The sequence below is a fragment of the Lottia gigantea genome, assembly GCF_000327385.1.
Source record: "Lottia gigantea unplaced genomic scaffold LOTGIsca_57, whole genome shotgun sequence".
Classification (NCBI taxonomy): Eukaryota; Metazoa; Mollusca; class Gastropoda; family Lottiidae; genus Lottia; species Lottia gigantea.
The window spans coordinates 167,320-188,633 of record NW_008709945.1 but is presented as its reverse complement, the minus strand read 5'-3'; the positions used below and the strand labels follow the sequence as shown (position 1 = coordinate 188,633).

Genomic DNA, 21,314 nt, shown 5'->3' with positions numbered 1-21,314 from the left:
GGGCTTAAGTATTATATTTCGCTCACTTGTGATAAATATAGTGTAATGATAAGAGATAATGCGCAAGAGAACCCATATAGAATGGTGTGAATTCAACAATATGCTAATGTTAAGAGAGCCCGTATTTTATTTTAATTTCATTTCCCTGTCGTGTACAATATTTAAATATCAGCAATTAAACTTGACTCTATTTTATTATTGATCCTAAGATGATTTGAATGATAACCTATAGCTTTGTGATATCTATTTAATCGTCCATATCAATGATAGTAATTCATCTGATCAGATATAGCAAATAAGAAAGGACTAAGAGAGTAACCTTGTAGCAAACCTGTTTATTATTCAAATCACGGTCTATGCAGGAAGCAGGATAAAGTAAGGATGATATTCAAATCGTATTCAAGTACCTGTATTTTAGTGTGATTTATTAGCTTCGAAAGTTTTTTATTATCAATCTTTTCTTAAAGGTATATTTATATAAAAGATTAAGATTAAGAAGGTATATGCTACATGGTTTGCGCTATATAAGGATATCAAGGTGTCTTTGTGAAGGGCAATATTTCAGGTGATTTAATGTTTGTAGGATGTATATCAACATTACAGAACATCTTCTAAAATTTAAAGGATTACCTTTCTTTATATAGAAATTGTTTTCTCGAGGAATAACTATAGAATCTGTTAAAAGGATTCTACAAAACTAAAAAAATTATCTACTGACAGCTGGGAAACTTCCGAATGTTGACAAACACCAGAAATCCTTGCATTCTTTTAACAGTTCAAAAGCATTAATGTCGCTATACTCACACTTGTTTTTGAAATTTTTACAGTGACAGTAATAGTACAACCATTTCAACTGCAAAACAATGGCGAGTTCAAATAAATCTAGCTTACAGACCAAAAACCACGACATGTTAGAAACGGCCGAAGATCTACTCGAATGTTTTGAAACCACGGCTGATCTGTTGGATGAAATTGAAGAAAAATATATTGTGGTAGGTAATTTTCTTCTTCGAAACAAGTATTATAGCCTATCAATGAGGTAGTCATCAGCGGTGTCCAATTATGTTGCTGAGAAATTCGGCTGGTCTGATAATATTTCAGATTTTCAAATTTCAAACACAGATTCCCAATCCCTCAAAGTTCTTTAACCAATTTAATCTGTACTTCATTCTTCATGCTTGAGATCCCAGACATACCAATATTCTGATGTTATATTTCAGAATAACGAGGATATAAAAGACAAGAGTTATACATTACATCAATTTAGAGAGGGCTTGGATAACGCCCGAACATTGTTTACCACATTAAAACGAGAAAAATGGCGATTAAATAAAAGAGAATTAAGTGTAGAATTAAGAATGGGAGAATTAGAGGACTACAAGTCACATCTCAAAAAAGACATGGTAAGACTATACACTCTGCCTTAAAGTGATACTACGTCTTAGAATGAACATAAAATTGAAGTTCTCGAAAAGGTCAATATTAGTCTATATTCATCATTTAGCTTACCTGGTGTCATAAAGTTACAACCGAATCCCTGTAAAATCTGGAAAATTGGAAAATTCATAAAAATAAGTAATTATTGCAAAACGCTTAATCTTGATATTAAGTTTTTAGGATTTATCGGATTATATAAGGAGCCTGTTATGTTATTTATAACACAAGGTATATCAAATGGCCCTTATTCGCCAAGTTTAAAATTCTTAATGTTTTGTTAATTCTAAGACGCAGTATCACTTTAAGATAACCAATAGATTTATTACGTAACCGGCGTTGAATGATCAACTAGTTATGGTTATGCTCTCTACTCGATCCCATCTATAGTCCATCTTTTCAGTGAGAAATTATTATTATCATTAATACGTTTAGTTTTATGGGCACTTACGTGATATGAATCTAATGAACATTTGTTATAGAATTATGAAATAAAAAAAAGTCAGATCAGAATAAAAAACAACCCATGTTCACTTGAATATTGTTATTATACAAACTTATGGTCATAGGCCTACTTCCGGAACACACGATCCCACTCCCGACAAGTTGCGTAACTTGCGATGTTAAATGATGTTTATTCATCACTTTTATTATTTCAGTCAAGTTTGAATGAAACAGTCGATATTTTGAGTGTAAGAATTATTCAGTTAGAAAATTCTCTGGTAGAAAGTCAAGATACGATTGAGAAACTGGAAGCTGATGTCCACCATTATAAAGATTTGTTAGAAAACACTCAACATGAAGTAAAAAGTATGTATTTGAACTATTTGACCGTGGTTGAATCAAACATTGCACCAATTTACTAATTCTTATAGTACTTAAAGGACTGTTGTCTATAGAACTTAATCTTTCAGAGCTAACTAACACCAATCTGAAAAAAGAGGCAAAGAACTGTAATATATAGGCCCAGTTGAAAAAGTGTGAAATGGTCATTAGATGTTGTTTATAAATGTCTTTATGGATTATTTTTTGTCTTATATTTTGAGATCAGCTGCCATCTCTCAAAATAGTAAAACATGTAGATGAGAAAATAGTGTTGAAAGGGCATTTTACAAGACTTTACTCAGAAATAGTTCTTACCTTGAAGAAAAGGGTGGCATCAATGGGGTGTAGGGTTTCGACGGCAATCCATATCCATATCTACAATCAACAGAAACTTTTCGCAATTATCTTATTCATCCTTATTTCAAAACCATACGGTATTATTTGTAATTACAGATTTGAATAAAACCAACGATGGTTTGAGAGCAGATTTGAAAGCGGTGAAAACTGTGCAGGACCTCGATCTACTGGAGAAAAAATTTACTTCATTGGAAATGGCGAACACTATTCTGTTGGATGAAAACAAAAGTCTTAAAAACATTATTAGATCTCTGGAGGACAGTAATGCCAAAAACTTAAAAGATGGTGGTCACAAAGCTAACGGCCATGTCGTTCAAGAAATTGACATTACCTCCGAAATCCCGAAAGAGAAAAATACTGACAAAGCGCGACCTGCCGGAGAGAATGGTGCTGTCCCGAAAACGAAGGAGGATCACTCGGAATAGAAAGAATATTGAAAATTAGGTTTGAATCTGAATGTTTAAGGCTACCCGTGTATAAAGTTTCATGTTTTTGTAAAGGGCTTAGGATTATCATTTTCCCCGGAAAGTTAACCACAGTTGTAATATAGACTTTCGCCTCTTGTTCCCAATCTTTAGGACCCATCAGGCTACTTGCATATAACGCCTCTTTGCACACCTTAACATAAGCAAAATATTCACACCCTGTACTAAATAGTACAACTAACTGCTTCACAATGCTAGGCCACGCTTAATAATTTTTTACAAAGCAGGCTTTTAGGCAGTGGCGGCGATAGCCTCCCGAGTCTGGGGGTACAATTAGGGGTGGGGGTCAGACTGACTCAAGGGTGGGGCAGCTTTCGAAAAATTGAATTGATTTGGTGAATTGAATTCTGATACATCTTCTTTGGGCAAAAAGTATAAAAATCCTTTTTTTTTTTAATTTATTGAAAATAAAGTGAGGATACAATTTTACTGTTAAAATAGCCATTAAAGTTAGGCACATAGCCTACAGCTAGTATTTTTGCTCAAGCCATTATGTACATAAATTGTAAATTTGTAATAAAAGTTATCGTTATAGAATAGCTGGCTTATTGTTTTTAGCCCACTAAAGGATACATATTCATCAGTGAACTTACCTATAATATTTTAACTACACAACAGAATACCAGTACCGATAATATAGAGGAATCGTGCATGTTAGGACGCCATGTCATCCACTGTTTGGAAAACATACGGTAGTCCTACTCTTTTTGGCTAAATTTTATTTTCATTCCAATTCTTAAATGTATCCATATACGTTCCTCTGTAACTGAAACTAATCATGATTCTAACTGGTTGGTTGGTTGGTAGATGACAAGTTAACGTTCGCTTCCAGCGGATGCTGATATCGCAAACTGGGTACGGTAGTTGTTTATAGGCGTAGTAGTTGGATTGGTTCAAATTGGATGATTCTGTATTATTTGTTTGGTTGTTGATTCATCGTTAGATCTAACTCGAATTCGTTCCTTTATCTATTGCAACATATTAAATTCATTTGTAGTCTGAAAAATAAGATCCAAAAAGGAGTTATCTCCCTTTGACTATGTTGACCCGAGTCGACACTAGCTCGTCTTATATAATCGAACGTAGCCGAGTCACAGCCGAGTCTATTCGAACGCAACCAGCAACGCAACTCGAACGCGTTATTTAGGTGATAAAGATAAAACACCAAATTTTTACAAAATGCTTGTAGTATTTAGATGACTGTCACTTGACAACGTATTGGTTAGGTGATCCGGTGGATAGTTGACATAATGAAGCGAGTGGGATATTGGATAAGTGAGAAGAAGAGCAAGAAATTGAATTTTGAAGACCACAGGGAACTGTTCAGGTAAATAAATATGAATTGTTTATTGACTTGACTGGGTGACATAAATTATTGACTTTGCTACCGTACACTTAAATGAGCTATGTACAAATCAACTTGAATAAAATTTTGTTTGATTCTAGAACGATGCCTACATTATCCTGTCTAGATAGATCTGGATAAGAATTTATTATTAAGAATTGCCAACCAGTCTGCCACATTCTACACTGGCATTACACTGAGTTCAGACTGTAACCACATTGTCTATTATTGATGTAAACAAAATAATTATCTGATAGTAATAGGAATATCTGTGGAATTTACGGGCCATAGGCTATGCCTACATTGAAAATTAATGTAGGCATATTGTACAGCTTAGTGGAAAGCAGATGAAACAGCCATTCAATTTCCAGAGGCCTACCGATTTTGTCTGAGCAAAAAAAATATATGTCTTCAAACTTTGTTATTACAAAGGCCAAAATTTGGGACTTTTTTTGGTTGAAATGTTAATGTAAAAAATTATATTTTTATCAAGGCAAATACATTCTAAGACTATCACAGGCCTTGAATTAAGGACTAGCTTATAGACAGGTTATGTCAATTTGGAGTCAATTAGATTGTTTTTGATTAATATGCATCCCCTACCCTTTGATTTTAAGCCTATTTTTTGGCAGAATGAGCATTATGCCATGGCATGGAAAAAGAGAATTCATTGGTTGGTAATATTTTCACAGTTATTTGTCCTTGTTTTATTTGAAATATAGACGTTCGATTTTGATTTGTCACAGACCCACTAATTCTTCATCTTTTACATTCCCATCTAATTTCTGCAGTACGACACATACACATTTTACATGTTTATTTATATATATCATTGTTTTCATTCACATCCAAGTTGAAATCCTCATGAAGACTTAAATGTTCTTACAAGGAAGGTCTCACGCCACAAGATTGCTTTGTTGACGATGCCATTACGGAAACACTCTCATAGGGTAGCCCGAAAACAGGATCCCAAATGACTGTGCCCAATAGACATTAGGCATTTTTCCTTTGAAATTTATTTATAAGTCTTTATCAATACTGCAAGTATCTTCAAGAATATATTCGAATTATTGATGAATATTTAAATTTAAGATCTGGTCTCTTAAAAAATGTAGAAAAAAATCAGAAATCATTTTGCTATGCTCAGACAATAGGAAAGAACAAATTCAGGTTTCTAATATAATACCTTAAAAACTCCTTAGATATTACATCAATATGTATTTGTTCAAATTAACTGGTACATTTTGGAATATTTGCATTAAGCTAATTAGTCTAAAATGGTAAAAGCAGGTTTAAAAATGAATGTTTAATGTTATCGTGAACAATTGTGTAAATTAGACTGTGTTTGTTATACCGGTAACTAAATGAAATAACTCCTAATTTTATGAAAATGTCACACATTTTTGCCTTTCCTACACCCATCCCTGCCAGTCACCAGTCTTACGTCTGTCATTTAGCAGGTAATAAATTAAAAACTATAAACAAATTAATTACTGGTACCATATTCAAAATCAACAGTGTTACTGAATAGGTCAATGCAACCAAGTTCTCCCGTTATACCTTTAAAAGAGTGGGGCCTACACATCAACAATTATATTACACATAAACATAAAATGAAAACAATAAAGTAATTATATCAATGAGTAATGAAATAGGTAAACAACAGATTTTGTGATTGTGTGTAGGTATTGTTTACTACCAGGGACAATTAGATCTCATTGTATGAAACTCAATTAACACAAAATTTGGTTAATAATTCAAGTTTTGTTCAATTGACATTAATGACAGCTAGAATGTTATATAATATATACTGGTACCTGTAATGAATAATTTTATATTGAATATTTGATGTAGGCTCCCCATATTGAATAGTTTAAATCAGGCCTGTGCAACCTATGTCCCGCAAGATGATTTCGTGCGGCCCACGGCGTCATGTACAATTTGAGGTAAATGCGGCCCACGAGCAAATGCTTCGTTTTCTCTTCTTATTGTTGCTGTGGCCTGCAGATTGTCGCTGCCTATTTTGATATTGAAACCCATTATATCAAAGTATGACAATAAAAAATCAAATCGTTAACAAGGTCCGACCTCGTATGAAACAGTGATTTTATGTCTGTAATTTGCAATGCACATTGAAATATATTATTGAATAAATGACTTGAAAACATTGCATGTTTCTTATAGTTCCATGATTCATTGATGGCTGGTTATGTGGCCCACGGCCTACTCGCATCCCTCAAATGTGGCCCGCCATTGCGGAAAGGTTGCACAGGCCTGGTTTAAATAGTTTAGTTTGTAGCCTGTTTGAGTACTGACTTATTCTCCAAATTGCCGAATTTTGATGGTGGAATATCTTTTTACATACCGGTATCCAAACTATTCAAAAAGTGGACATTCCTTTTTTGTGACAAGAGTTGATTTCAAAACTTTTTTTTACCGTCATTGATTAAACATTATTAAATTACGTCTGGACTTTCCAGTCGAAAATCAGACATCTACAATAATTAAATTGACACAGCTCACCATGAAAGCTTGAGCCTTCAAATCTATATATGTCTAGAATTACTCGTGTTGAAAGTTGTATTGCGATACAGGACACATGGGAAGCAATATATCGATACAGTTCTGCGTTCATCGATATTGACGATTTTTTTTACTCTACTTTCACTTTTCATGTGCCAGACCCTAGTTGTGGTTGTCGTAATATTTAATATCTTCAAATTTGGTGTTGTTATTGCTTTAAATAACAATGAAGATGTTAGAACCAAGGTATCGCATTTCTAGCAGATCCCATTTTTCTGAGGTACTCATTCCTGGTTTGTTTGCCAAAACTATGGGACAAGATCAGATGAGAACAGCAAAGCATGTGTCATTGCCAACAGATTCGTGGACGTCATACAGGTTTAAGGTTAAAAAGGATGGTATGCATAACATAACCTAAGTTGCTCACAAATTGGGAAAAAAAGCTGAAATATCAACTGAATGGCGTTTCGCAATATAACGCAATACGTATCACAATAGAGGGAAATGTATCACAATACAGGGAGATGTATCTCAATGTGTATCACAATACAGGGAGATGTATCACAATATGTATCACAATACAGGGAGATGTAGCGCAATATGTATCACAATAGAGGGAGATGTATCACAATACGTATCACAATACAGGGAGATGTATCACAATATGTATCACAATACAGGGAGATGTAGCGCAATATGTATCACAATACAGGGAGATGTATCTCAATGTGTATCACAATACAGGGAGATGTATCACAATACAGGGAGATGTATCGCAATGTGTATCACAATAGAGGGAGATGTATCACAATACGTATCACAATACAGGGAGATGTATCGCAATATGTATCACAATACAGGGAGATGTAGGGCAATTTGTATCACAATAGAGGGGGATGTATCGCAATACGATTTTCAGCCGCAATACACAGCCCTAGATATGAGCCAGAGCATTGTTAGATTTGAAATCAAGGACACTTAATAATAGTTATGTTACTATGTTTAGTATTTATGGCCATTTAGACATGGGTCTTTAATTAAAAGTTGACATCTAGGATACCTGGTTAGCTGGTTTTGCCTTCATGCCCTTTTAATGTAAATTTCAGTCATTATTATGATTATTCATATTTGTTTTTATCGCATGGTATATCCTTGAATAAATTATAGAAAAACTAATGGTAATCAAAGTATACAGTAATATACATTGAAATAAATATGAGTATGCAAATGAAATATTCATCCACTTAAAAAAAACAAATACACAATTCACAAATAAATCAAAACAGAAAGTATGTATAAACCACAATAATACTAAATATAAAATTACAATTAATATCAGTAATGTGTGTTATATCTTGATATAATTGCAAGGCTATATCACTAGATATAATGGCAAGGCTATATCACTTCATATAATGGCAAGGCTATATCATCTTCATATAATGGCAAGGCTATATATCTTGATATAATGGCAAGGCTATATCACTAGATATAATGGCAAGGCTATATCACTAGATATAATGGCAAGGCTATATCACTAGATATAATGGCAAGGCTATATATCTTCATATAATGGCAAGGCAATGTCACTTTGATATAATGGCAAGGCTATGTCACTAGATATAATTGCAAGGCTATATACTAGATATAATGGCAAGGCTATATATCTTGATATAATGGCAAGGCTATATATCTTCATATAATGGCAAGGCAATGTCACTAGATATCAAGGCAGTCCTGCATCAGTTGATATAATGGCAAGGCTATATCACTTGATATAATGGCAAGGCTATATCACTTGATATAATGGCAAGGCTATATCACTTGATATAATGGCAAGGCTATATATCTTGATATAATGGCAAGGCTATATATCTTGATATAATGGCAAGGCTATATATCTTCATATAATGGCAAGGCAATGTCACTAGATATCATGGCAGTCCTGCATCAGTTGATATAATGGCAAGGCTATATATCTTGATATAATGGCAAGGCAATGTCACTAGATATCATGGCAGTCCTGCATCAGTTGATATAATGGCAAGGCAATATCACTTGATATAATGGCAAGGCTATATCACTTGATATAATGGCAAGGCTATATATCTTGATATAATGGCAAGGCTATATCACTAGATATAATGGCAAGGCTATATATCTTGATATAATGGCAAGGCAATGTCACTTTGATATAATATCATGGCTATATCACTTTGATATAATGACAAGACAAAATCTCTTGATATAATGGCAAGACCATATCCTTTGATATATTGGCAAGGCTATATAACTAGATATAATGGTAAGATTTTATCACTTGATATATTGTCAAGGCTATATCTCTTGATATACTCAGCAAGGCTATAGGGGCAAATTAACAACATCGGGATCAAGAAGAAAAGAGACACCTTATAAAAAAATCTTGACATTCTTTAGTTCACTTCAGGTATTTCATGCTTCAAATGTTATATAAAAAAAATACCTGATAAATCCAGAAGAATTTTTGAACAATATGTACCATTCAACTCAGAGGTCAAACCTTTTCAAGTTAGAATTTAAGCCAAGTTTTATTATAATGTTGAATCTATATGAAGATCAGTAATATAATATATAATATAAGGTATTCAAGATGCAATGAATATAATAAAAATCACTTGGCTGTATGACATTAAACAATTCACACTTTATTGGACTTCTCTAAATATTCCCCCAAGAATTCATCTTAAAATGCAAATATTTTTTCACTATTGGATATATTATACATGAATAAATCAAGCTGTATTACCTTTATCAATATCCTAATGAAAATATTATGAATGATTGATGCTTTGTTGAACAATGCTTTATTCAAGTACCAGTTCCTTACTGAGCTAGACGGTTTATTGTTAGTTCGAAAATACAACACAAGTACTCTAAGATACAAGAAGATACAAATAGATAGCTATCTGTTAGATTGATTTAATCCTCCCACCAAGTTATATATTTTATACAAAGCTTTAAATTGATTTTATTAAAAGAACAGGTATCTTCAAATATATAATAATGAAATATTAAGAGTAGTAATATACACTGATATAGTTATAGACTCCAATGATAATAAACAAGCTAGAATAGTATGATTCATACTTAAAGGGATAACTCCACATTTATTTTTTATTGGTAAAACAAAATTTATTACAGTGAATCCTGCTCATGCAACCACCTTTATTAAGCAACAAATATGGGACCACAATTAAGCCACCACCCAACCCCCTACAACTTTTCAATATAATTAATGACCTTCATTACACCAACAGCAACCGTGTATTAATGCTACTATGTAAGCAAACTGAATCAATTAAGCAACAATAACAGTTATCATTATCTCCCTTGTATAAACATCACATGGTTTCACATACAGGTGAGATTAAAAGAGATTATTGTTAATTGGCAATTTGCTAATCCTCGAAAGGTTATTCAATTGTTGATTATTTATGATAGTCTAAAGATATAAGATAGCGATCAAAACAAAAAAATGTTGGTGTTTATTCTGATCCAATTCTCTTCTAAGAGACCACCTCCATGAAGAGACTGTTTTGGATTATTCCATCGAGCAGTCTCTTAATACAGTTTCTAACGTTAGAATGGAAAATTTTGTACCCAATATTAATTGCAGGTGTGATATTGGAAGTAAATTCGCTTGATGTTTAAGGAAATTAGCATTAAATAATTCTTGTACATTGTAGTGTAATATATAGTAGGTGAAAAAGTACATTCTTTATGGTAGTTACTGTATTGTAAACTAAATGACATGTGAATGAATTGTCCTTTACTATAATAGTATGTATGTGAATATGCCAAGAATTTCATATACTTCTGAAGAATGTATTTATATTGTTTAGGATCTGTATTATTGTCCTATTGTCATGTCTAGCAATAAGTGGATTGAAATGACGTTTAGTTTTGCTTAGGCGATACCTTGCAGTGTTCAATTATGTCTGATCAGGGTCAATACCCTTATGTTTTCCTTGATGAATACCTATGTCAATAATTGATGATGAAAAATAGCCACCAATTGTTTTATTTAATTTGTTCAGTTATTGATTTTAGGATTGAAAAGAATAGGAATTGTCTAGAAAACTCAGTCATCAAGTGCTGGTTTTGCTTTATAGGTCAGATTTAAGAAGAGTAGACTAGAACTATTAAATCAATTGACTTGTATAAACTGGCTATAGTTATTGACTCTTTACTCTCTTTCTAATCCAACTAGAAAATCACCAATTGTTCATTTCAGTCTAATTCAATTGATCTTTCTCTCTACCTCTCTAGATTTCTGATGTTCAAAATTGGGCTAATTCCAAATGTTGCTTTCTATAAAAAGACTCCAAATTGATCCTCTGTCCTTTGACAGGACCATTAAGACAAATGGTAAAATAGTGATTTGAATTATATATACAAGTGATCCCCCAGCTGTTGAAAATGCTCTTTTAATTTTTTTCTTCTATATTGTTTGAAATATGAGATCATTTTCACTTGTGCTGAATGCTTGATTTCCAGCACAAAATATGATGCACATTTGATATTTTTTTATTCTCTTAAATAAATTTAGTAATGGCACAGTGACATGCAGAAGTGCAAATAAGAGATGGATTATCAGCTGCAGTTAATTTTAAGCTTAGATACCACACACACTTTAAATATACGCTCAGTAACATTTTCGATTGAACGTTTTTATTCCACTAAACTTGTTCATTACTTCCATCAACTGTTATTTTGAAAACTAACAATCTGTGTTTGTATATTTCAGGAAAGAAGGTTTTGAACTGGTCAAGGTATGTATAACTGTTTATTCTCTATTAATAATTTGATAAGTTGTTTGTAATTACACTTCTTTTGTATCTAGTATATTTCTCTATTGCTTATATCTTACTTGAATGTTGAAAAACCAGCTCTGAGCAAAGTAAAAAGTTTTTTGAATTTTTTCTATTATTTTTATGAGAATTGGAATAGCAGCCCCAAAATAGTACTGTTAATCTTAGAATATCTTTGCCTCTTGTTATAACTAATTTTGAAGACATGTATAATGTGTACTCATTATTAAATTTTTATCAACACAGACATTCTAAGACTTATAGTACTGTTTTGAGGCCGATATTCCAATTCCCATTAAAATAGTGAATAAAATTCAAATAACTTTTTATTTTGCCCAGACAATAGACTAATAGAGCTACATATATGTTAAATATTTAATCTGTAAAACAAAATTGAAGAGTTTGCATAATTTTATTTAGAGCACATATAAAATCAAATTAAATTTGACTAGATAAAATAAGAGATAAAATTGTTATTGTGGTTTAGGATAAGGGAAACAGATAAACATGTGATTTATTGGATATAAGATTATATTGTGTACATTATTAACCCACCTATTCTTATCGTGATATACAACCACTAAAATTAACCCTTTGAACACTTGACACTGCTCTACCAGCAACTAATTTACCAGTATAAGCTTATATATGAACAGACTGTTGCAGTCATTACAAAGCTTCTCAGAATGTTAAAAAGATTGTAAAGAGGTTATTACAACTGTTTATTTATCAGGGACACTGATAACATCAATTTGCACCATTCCAATTTTCAGTCAGACGTATGTGGTTCCTGAAATTCCACAAAAATAAGTGTTTAATGATGTCACTAATAGTAAAATATGTTATCACATAAGGCCCTTCATGATTAGTGACCTTATTGAATTGCAGGAACCAAGACTTCTGATTGAAAATTGGAATGATGCAAATTGATGCTAGCAATGTACCCGATACATATAGAAAGTATAGAAATCCTCTTTACCATCCCTGGAAGTCAAATGGTTCAGCTTATATCCCCAGTCATAAAATTGTGACTTTTTACTTTCTGACTATATCATTCATTGCACAACAGGTTAAAAGACCTGAAATATTCTAATAATATGCCTAATTACTAAATATTGATGTATTTGATGGACAAAATAAGTTTGGACATGTGGAAATATGGACATGTTATATTTAGTTCATTGTTACTGAGCCATTGTTATTTATAAACTGTATTGATATCAGTCTACTTACTGTACATACTTCAAATGTGCTCAATTTTCATAAGTGTCTATTTCATAAACAGAATATTGTTTCAAATGTTTGTTTTGTTATAACTTTACAAGTAACCATATTAGCTATGTGGATTATCTGAGTTAACAAACCTTCTCCCAGATTGGTATTATAGCCAATTTTTTGTGTTTAATTAAATCAACAATATTTTTGACAAATTAGATTTTTGGTATGATTTGACATCTATTAATTGTCAATAACCTGGTCCCAAAACAACATACTTTGACAAAGTTTGACCTTGTTTACCAGTTTTTAACCGTCTTCATAAGAACAATATAGTCCTGTCACACCAGACTGCAACCATTTGCGAACTTACAGCAACATGAAATATACTAGTCGCGGTCAAACCTGAGGAAAGCTAGAGAAACATTCCCTAAAAAATTACAAATTTAACAACAGTCGACCTTTAACCACGAATTTTGCGACCATATTGCTCTCTTACATATTTGCAGCGTCTTTGCCATACATGTACTGCATTTTCAAATAGATGTTACAACTCGATCCTATGGTGCTTTCAATTCATTTCAGGACAGATCATTGATCATTGGCATTTGTTTATGACTCGGCGACAATTGCACCAATGGCCCTAGCAGACATTGCATGTCTGGAGTGTCCTACACACTTATGGCAACCTTAGCATTCTCTTAGCCAATTTTCCATCTAAGTAGCACCACAGAAAGAAAGCTTTCTAGTGTGATAGGGCTATCAGGTGCAGAAAAGTAGAACATAAATCTCCATTCATTTCATTTCACCAACCTTTTAGATTTATTACTTTTAAGAAGTAAATCATTAAGTATAAAACAGGTTAAATGCAAGCTTTGTAACGGAAGGTGTTGATTGAATATTGAATTATTGGCACTGTTGATAGAAATGGTCTTGTCACATGATTGATACATAATACAATAATATTTTGAAAAATGTACATTGGGATTTTCCAGGTACCCTCATGGGGAACTAGCATCACCGTTGATAACCAGCAAGGGTTAATTTTTGGCAAATTTTCAGCAACGAATATCTGGTAATTTTTGCCCCCATGCAACATTGGCAATGTTATTTTTACATAATTTGACATAATGTTATGAACAACTGATAATTTTTGTGCCTGTGCACCTTTGGCAATGTTCACCATATTATTTTGACAAAATGATATAAACAAACTATAGATCAAGATCTTGAAATGGTAACAGGATGCACAAAAAAAACATTGACCAGGATTGAAATAAAACAAATTTTATGATACTGGTATCCTGTTAGTCAGAATATGTTAGGACATTTTATGATCAAGCATCATTATTGCATAGCAAACGTGTGTCAGATGAAAAATCTTAGCAATGAATCACAGGATTAGGGATTGGCTAGACAGGATATATTTTACAAATATAAATTTATTAACTCAATTTTTTGAGAGTCAGCATAAATATTGGTGGTTTCATATTTTTTTAGATATGAGAAAATGTTATGGATGACTTAAGTCTAAAATAAAAAAAAATTGATAATATCTCTCTTGCTTAGACTTGTGTCTTAGATAAACTTATGTTTTAACCTACGATATTCTTTCTGTTTTTTGGTCAAATTTCTCTCAAACTTCACCTTTACACTATATCTATCAATTAAGTTCTTTTATATACATTTGATCTGAGCCAGGTTCTTTTTTGTGAGGTATTCAATTCCTTATTATCAGAATTTAAGCCAGAATTTTCATGCAATTATAATACTATTTTTAAACTATCCTGTACATTAGAGTGGTTGTAACAAGGTTTTCTAAAATTATAATGTGTATTGGGGACACTTTAATTCATTTGCTTGTTGCAATTCCACTAAAACAAAGTTCTTAAGAAGTCAGTATCACAAAGGCAATTAGATATTATTATCAGTGTCCCAAATGCACATAAACAGTTTAGAAAACCTCCTTACATTCCCTTTAACTTTAATCCATATCATGTGTTTACATTTTGTGGCGCGTGTAACCCAATTATTAATCATTAGGAACTAGTTTCATTTCCTGCTCTTCTTATTTCAAAGTTGAAAGACCTTAAATAATTTCTTTGATGACTGTAAATTGATTGCTCATAACTGGTTCAGATTGGTTGATATTGTTACCCTTGTTTGAGATTTAAATAACTGAATCATTTCTTAAAAAAAAATCAATTTTAGTAAAATGTCTTGGGTCATGTAAAGATCAAGTATTAGGGGTACATACATCATGATGACTAAACCAACTATTTCAAAATTTTTTGGTTTTAAAAATTTCAAATTGAGAGTCACGCGAATCTAATATGATATCATTATAGCAGGTCTGAATTGAAGTTTTTCATACAAAAGAAATTAAGTTATTTTTGATTGTGAAAATTGACAGTTTAACACCCACATTTGTGGCAAATTATAATTCAATTCTTGTATGTAATCTGTTCAACTATAAAATTGCATAGTTTTTCAATTCCTATGGACATGTCTAGACAACTTTCAATTGTTTAAAAATGTAATTTTTACTTTGGCACTACATCATTTTGAAATTCATTTGTTTACTGAAGAGCAGGTCTGAATTACACCTTTTCACAAAAAGAAATTAAAGTTCAAATGCTTGCATGTATTTTGTACTGTATAGAAATTGATGAGCCATGACAATTGCCAATTGTTTCTCCTCTACTTTTATTTTCTTCTATTTCTAGATTGATGTAACTAGAGAATTAGAAAGTCAGGGACCATTTGATGTTATAATACATAAATTAACAGATTATATAGCCAAAGCTAATGATGGCTATCAACCTGCTCAACAATATGTACATAACATGCAGGTAAAACTTTTACTTATCTATATTAATATCAGACCAGGTGTCACAAGCAAGCAGGTAACATTTATTAAGAACCAGTTGAAATGTGAATGTGAAGGTCAAATTCAGAAGACCAATTTAAGCTTAGTTTAGTGTAAGAATGTATGATTTTATTGTTTTTTAATCTAGAAGCATAGAAGATGAATGCTTTAAGTCTTTCATGATTTTTGTATGAAAAAAGTATTGAGACGAAAGCTCCCTGAATAACAAACTGTTAAGACAAGACATAAGAACTGAATGGAGGTGCTACTGCTCTGTTGATATTTTTCTGCAACAGTGCACTGCATTTTTGATTGTTTTTATTATTTATAGGACATGAGGGGCTATAATATTTTATTGTTCTTCCCTCTCATTATCAATGGTTTCAAATAGTTGATTTATATGTTTAAGCATTTGCATTTCAACAGGTTATAAATATTTAGCTTCAAGACATGTTATTCAGATCAAAATCTGTTCAATTTGAATTATTTTTATAATTGAAATAACAAATATTTGTTTGTTTTTTTGTAGAAATATGTAGAAGACCACCCTAACTGTATAATGATAGATCGTATAGATAGTCTACAGAATTTATTAGATAGAAATAAACAGTATAAATCTATTTTAAGGTGTAATATGCTCAGTGAAGGTAAGCAAAAACAACTTCTCTTTTAAATGATGTCTTTTGTGGCCAAAGTTTTCATCATAATGAATCACCTATACTTGTGTTTGTAATTACTTATATTTGATCTGTTGCTCCTATTTTAGAAACACATCAATTGCAGTAATATTTGGTTTGGGTCTTGAGTCTATTTTCTCTAAAAAATTATTTAATCAAACCTGTTTTATGGTAGTAAATATTTTCAAATCAAAAACATTTTTTTTGTTGAAATGTTGACCTGCATGTACAGTAGTTTAAAACCTTGAAATGGTATTATTTGTTCAGTCATTTCACATGTAAATATTTATGTTTGTATAGCATTAATACATTTTCTGCTGTTAATTGTATGCCTATCAGAATCATTATCACTTGGGTATGCTCCCATATTTACAGTTGCCCCTACTAGGACTTTACTTTCGTAATTTTGAACATTTTTGGACTCACTATATGAGTAATTTGCTTCACTAATAATGTTGAATAATGCTTTACCACTTTATGCCTTTGTATTTTGCTTTTAGACTCTCCTGTGTGTACCCCAACCTTTGTTAGACTAACAACTAAAGATGTAGATGTGAATAGAACCAAAATATCAGAAGCTAATGTAACGTTCCCTCTAGGTAAGATATCACATCAGTAGGATCTAATTATCTACAATTGGAGCTGTATTAACTTGCATAAATACACGATGGCATCAGGTGCTCTGGAGGAGTTTGCATCCTCTTCATTACTAGAAGTCCATTAATGTTTGTATATCAAAAACTTCATTGAAAGAGCCTCTGAAATACATTAAAGTGAATCCCTAGTTGACAAGCATACTGGTTTTGTGGCAGCATGAGTTTTGATGAATTGTACATTTGTAAATTATAAATGTTATTTCACACTAATTTGTATTGGAGACACACCTGGTTAAAATAGCTCCTCTACTATTTTTAATCAAAGGAATTTAAACATTGAGCTGTCCCTGTCACAACTTTGACATCATATCATGTAAAGTTAATGCCTTTTGTCTTCAGATTTTGTGCAAGGGGTAAACTTATACTATATGTTCAATCTAAAAGTGTACGGCAGTATCCATAATTGTACAAATGAAATGAATTGAATATTTCAATGCAAGCTAAGATATTTTATAACTCTTTTTTTACAGTGTGTAAACCTATTGCATCACATGGTTCAAAATACGCACACATGGTAAGTAAATTATGAAATATTTCTGATAGAAATTTTTATATATAGAAATTCATATTATTTATATTATTTGGAATTCCTCTAATTTTCTGGCCAGTGGTATTTTTTATGATTTTATATTTCAGATGTCTATTATATTTAATGATAATGTTTGATTTATATTTCAGATGTCTATTTATTTAATGATAATGTTTGATTTTATGTTTCAGATGTTTATTATATTTTAATGATAATGTGTGATCTATATTTCAGATGTCTATTATATTTAATGATAATGTGTGATTTATATTTCAGATGTCTATCATATTTAATGATAATGTTTGATTTATGTTTCAGATGTCTATTATATTTAATGATAATGTGTGATCTATATTTCAGATGTCTATTATATTTAATGATAATGTGTGATTTATATTTCAGATGTCTATTATATTTAATGATAATGTTTGATTTATGTTTCAGATGTCTATTATATTTAATGATAATGTTTGATTTATATTTCAGATGTCTATTATATTTAATGATAATGTTTGATTTATGTTTCAGATGTCTATTATATTTAATGATAATGTTTGATTTATGTTTCAGATGTCTATTATATTTAATGATAATGTTTGATTTATGTTTCAGATGTCTATTATATTTAATGATGAAGGTTTAAAGGATGTCAATCCACCTTGTGTTGCTCAGTCATTCATCAATCATAATGCTTTATTATTTAAAATATTTGCTATTGGTAATAAGATGTTTGTTGTTCAGAGACCCTCATTAAAAAATCTCTACCCTTCAGGTAAGCCACATATATATTTCTAATTACTGTATTCAGTGGCTGCATAAGAATTGTATTCTTGAGAAAAAGTCTTTCAATCTGTGTGAAATCTCCTTAGAACACTCCTTGAACAATGGATGTAAGAAATACAACATTAATTTGTAAAAGCCGCTTCAGAAGCTGTATGTGAACAACACGTTTCCTATAATTATGAGCCTTGTTTAGATGCTAATAGTGTTGAAATTGACTATTTTTGTGTTTTAGAAAAATTAAAGTAAATTTGCATTTTTTCATTGAAATTTGTTAAAAGGCTTTAATATAACAAATATGTGAACACCAAGTATGAATTGTTGGAATAAAAAAAATTTCATGCTTTTTTCAGATCAGGAAACAATATATTTTGATACACAGGAAGTTTCAAAACGAGACTCAACACACTTTTTAAATGAGGTAGGTGACAGTAATATCCAATAATTAATACAAACACAACAGGACAGGTGAGATATTTCAGAAGTTTACCACAAGGTGAACTTTCTAAAAATGTATGACAAGTCACACTGACTTATGTGTATGTTGTAATCAAGGATGCCCTAAATAATTGCACCTGACTTTGAGTCACCTATCTTTTTACCCCTGGGATGGTTGTCTTTTATGTCAATATCCTGATGACAAATTGACTGATGACTTGCTAACAACAATTTGTAAGGAAGAAATTGAAGTGATAAGACCAAAATATATACAGAGGCTGTTGTAGATCCGCTCCCATAAACTTACATACAAATTTATTTATTGAACTTCAAACTCTGACTCTTTATGAAGCAAGGACTTTAATGGCTGCAACTTATTCTTCTTACACTTAAACTCTCCTCCGCCTTTGCTTTAATTTCAATTAAATATTGTGTTTACAACCACTAATATCATATTTCTATTGTTTATTTTATAGCTAGATGCATCTGATATAGAATCCTCCCCTATTAAACCAGATATGAATAGATTGATAGAAGTGGGTCGGAGTATACGAGATACCATGCACCTTGATTTATTTGGTGTCGATGTTATTATTGATAGTGAAAATAAAAACTATGCTGTGATAGATATCAATGCATTCCCAGGTATATATGAAAGGATGTCTTGATTATTTTGAAACCCCCCTTTGTCATACTTCCTCCAGGCAATACTTCCTTGGTAATACAAGTAAGAGAAATTACGTATTCATAGCTTAATATTGTCCAATCAGGCCCTGAAATCTTTCTAGCAAATCTCAACCAATCAAATCGCTTGCTATGCCGCTTTGATCGCGAACATAAACAAAATGAAAGGAGTGGGTCATTAAATGTTTTGATTAATATGGACGATACAGAAATGAGTAAGATTTTTGGTAAAGAATTGAAACTGACAGAAAATCAAAAACATACTTTGGAATATTTATTGGCTTGGAAGAACATGTTCTTATCTCCTCAAACATGTAAAGGCAAATAGATTTTTGTGTTTTGTTTACATGACCCTGATAGGTGAGATTTGAATAACACCAATCTTATTCCCACAAAACGATTTGAGTAAGTTTAGGTTAATACAGATTAATACAGGTTAATAAGGCCATGTCAAAACCTGTATACGTGATACAATGATCATTTCCCTGTTTCACAAACTTTTTACTGAGATAAAATTTAGATTTGAATAAATACAGTGATTTGATTCGGTAAGAGAATGCTTTCAGATGATTGAATCACTAAGTTCATCTGAAATTAAGTAATTGTTTAATTGGTCTCAGACCTATTTCTTTTTAAATATGATTATATGTTTTCATTCACTGCTTAATGTTTATTATGAAAGGTGAATACCTTTTTTCTAAATATTACTTCATTTTATTTTTTCTAGGATATGATGGTATTGACGATTTTTTTGATATTTTGATTGATCATTTAAAAGATATTACAACATCATGGGACCAAAAAAATAATAAAATAGACCCAGAGATTCACAACGAGGAGGAAGAAAGTTTACAGGTTCGAAAACGATTAAAAGCTGATCTTGATAAATCTTCAGAAAGTTACATTAATATGGACTCGAAACGTATTTTATCATGTGAAGTGGCAGGAGGACATGTAAATAGTCAGTATTCGTTTGTAAATAAACATAATGGTACCATAGAGACTAATAACAGTACTGCAGCAAATGGTTTTTAATACACGTCATTTTTATATCAAACCTAAATTTAAATCACAGAAATTCTTATAGTAATGTTTTAATCTTTCCTTTTGATACTTTGTTTATTCATACTATATCTCACCTATTGTTTCCTTGAACAACCTAAGTGACTCAGTGAGTTTGAAGCTTGCTTGCTAACCTGATGGTCCAGGGTTCAATTCCAGCATAGGTCGAGATAATACCTTCCTCTTTTTTCAATCGTGTGATGCAGGTCGAAGGGGCTGAAATGGAAAGTGTCTTGTTGTTTGGATTGGACAATAAACTGAGGCCCTGTGTTCAAAAAGAAAAAGAGTAGGTTAATTCCACTATCATGGCAAAATTTTCCTCATTGCACGCTGCATGGCATTGCCGGTCTTCATTAGCCCACATGGTACAGAAAAATAGAACAACCAACCTAATTCCATATTTCGTATCTTGTTATATGTTTGAAAATCATGTGTTATATAACTTTAAAGGTATCTGTTATTGCAGACAAATAATTGCCAGCTAATATGCTCTGTTTTCATTTTTGAAGGTGATATGAATTTTGCGCTATTATTACACCAAACATTAAATAATGTTACCTACATAATTTTAAACATTGAATT

General features: G+C 31.6%; 2 protein-coding genes across 2 annotated transcripts; both read left to right on the top strand.

The window, feature by feature from the left end:
• The first annotated feature begins 318 nt into the window (after nucleotides 1-318).
• Nucleotides 319-3,639, top strand: LOTGIDRAFT_234916 (hypothetical protein). Its single transcript, XM_009063313.1, has 5 exons — nucleotides 319-375; nucleotides 828-992; nucleotides 1,221-1,403; nucleotides 2,094-2,244; nucleotides 2,713-3,639. Exons 2-5 carry the CDS (start codon nucleotides 864-866, stop codon nucleotides 3,039-3,041), a joined length of 792 nt encoding a protein of 263 aa, XP_009061561.1. The 5' UTR covers nucleotides 319-375; nucleotides 828-863; the 3' UTR covers nucleotides 3,042-3,639.
• A 712-nt stretch (nucleotides 3,640-4,351) lies between these two features.
• Nucleotides 4,352-19,654, top strand: LOTGIDRAFT_127367 (hypothetical protein; the record flags this gene model as incomplete). Its single annotated transcript, XM_009063312.1, has 9 exons — nucleotides 4,352-4,428; nucleotides 11,759-11,783; nucleotides 15,764-15,889; nucleotides 16,436-16,553; nucleotides 17,084-17,182; nucleotides 17,710-17,753; nucleotides 18,381-18,540; nucleotides 18,902-18,969; nucleotides 19,463-19,654. The coding sequence occupies 9 exons, from the start codon at nucleotides 4,352-4,354 to the stop codon at nucleotides 19,652-19,654; spliced, it is 909 nt and encodes a 302-aa protein (XP_009061560.1).
• Nucleotides 19,655-21,314: the final 1,660 nt, after the last annotated feature.

What these genes read in the sequence shown, in the direction of transcription:
- LOTGIDRAFT_234916 (XM_009063313.1), top strand. Translation starts at nt 864, where the DNA reads ATGGCGAGTTCAAATAAATCTAGCTTACAGACCAAAAACCACGACATG. An exon ending in TTGAAGAAAAATATATTGTG is followed by an intron (nt 993 to 1,220) that starts GTAGGTAATTTT and finishes GTTATATTTCAG; the next exon opens with AATAACGAGGATATAAAAGA. An exon ending in CACTCAACATGAAGTAAAAA is followed by an intron (nt 2,245 to 2,712) that starts GTATGTATTTGA and finishes TTGTAATTACAG; the next exon opens with ATTTGAATAAAACCAACGAT.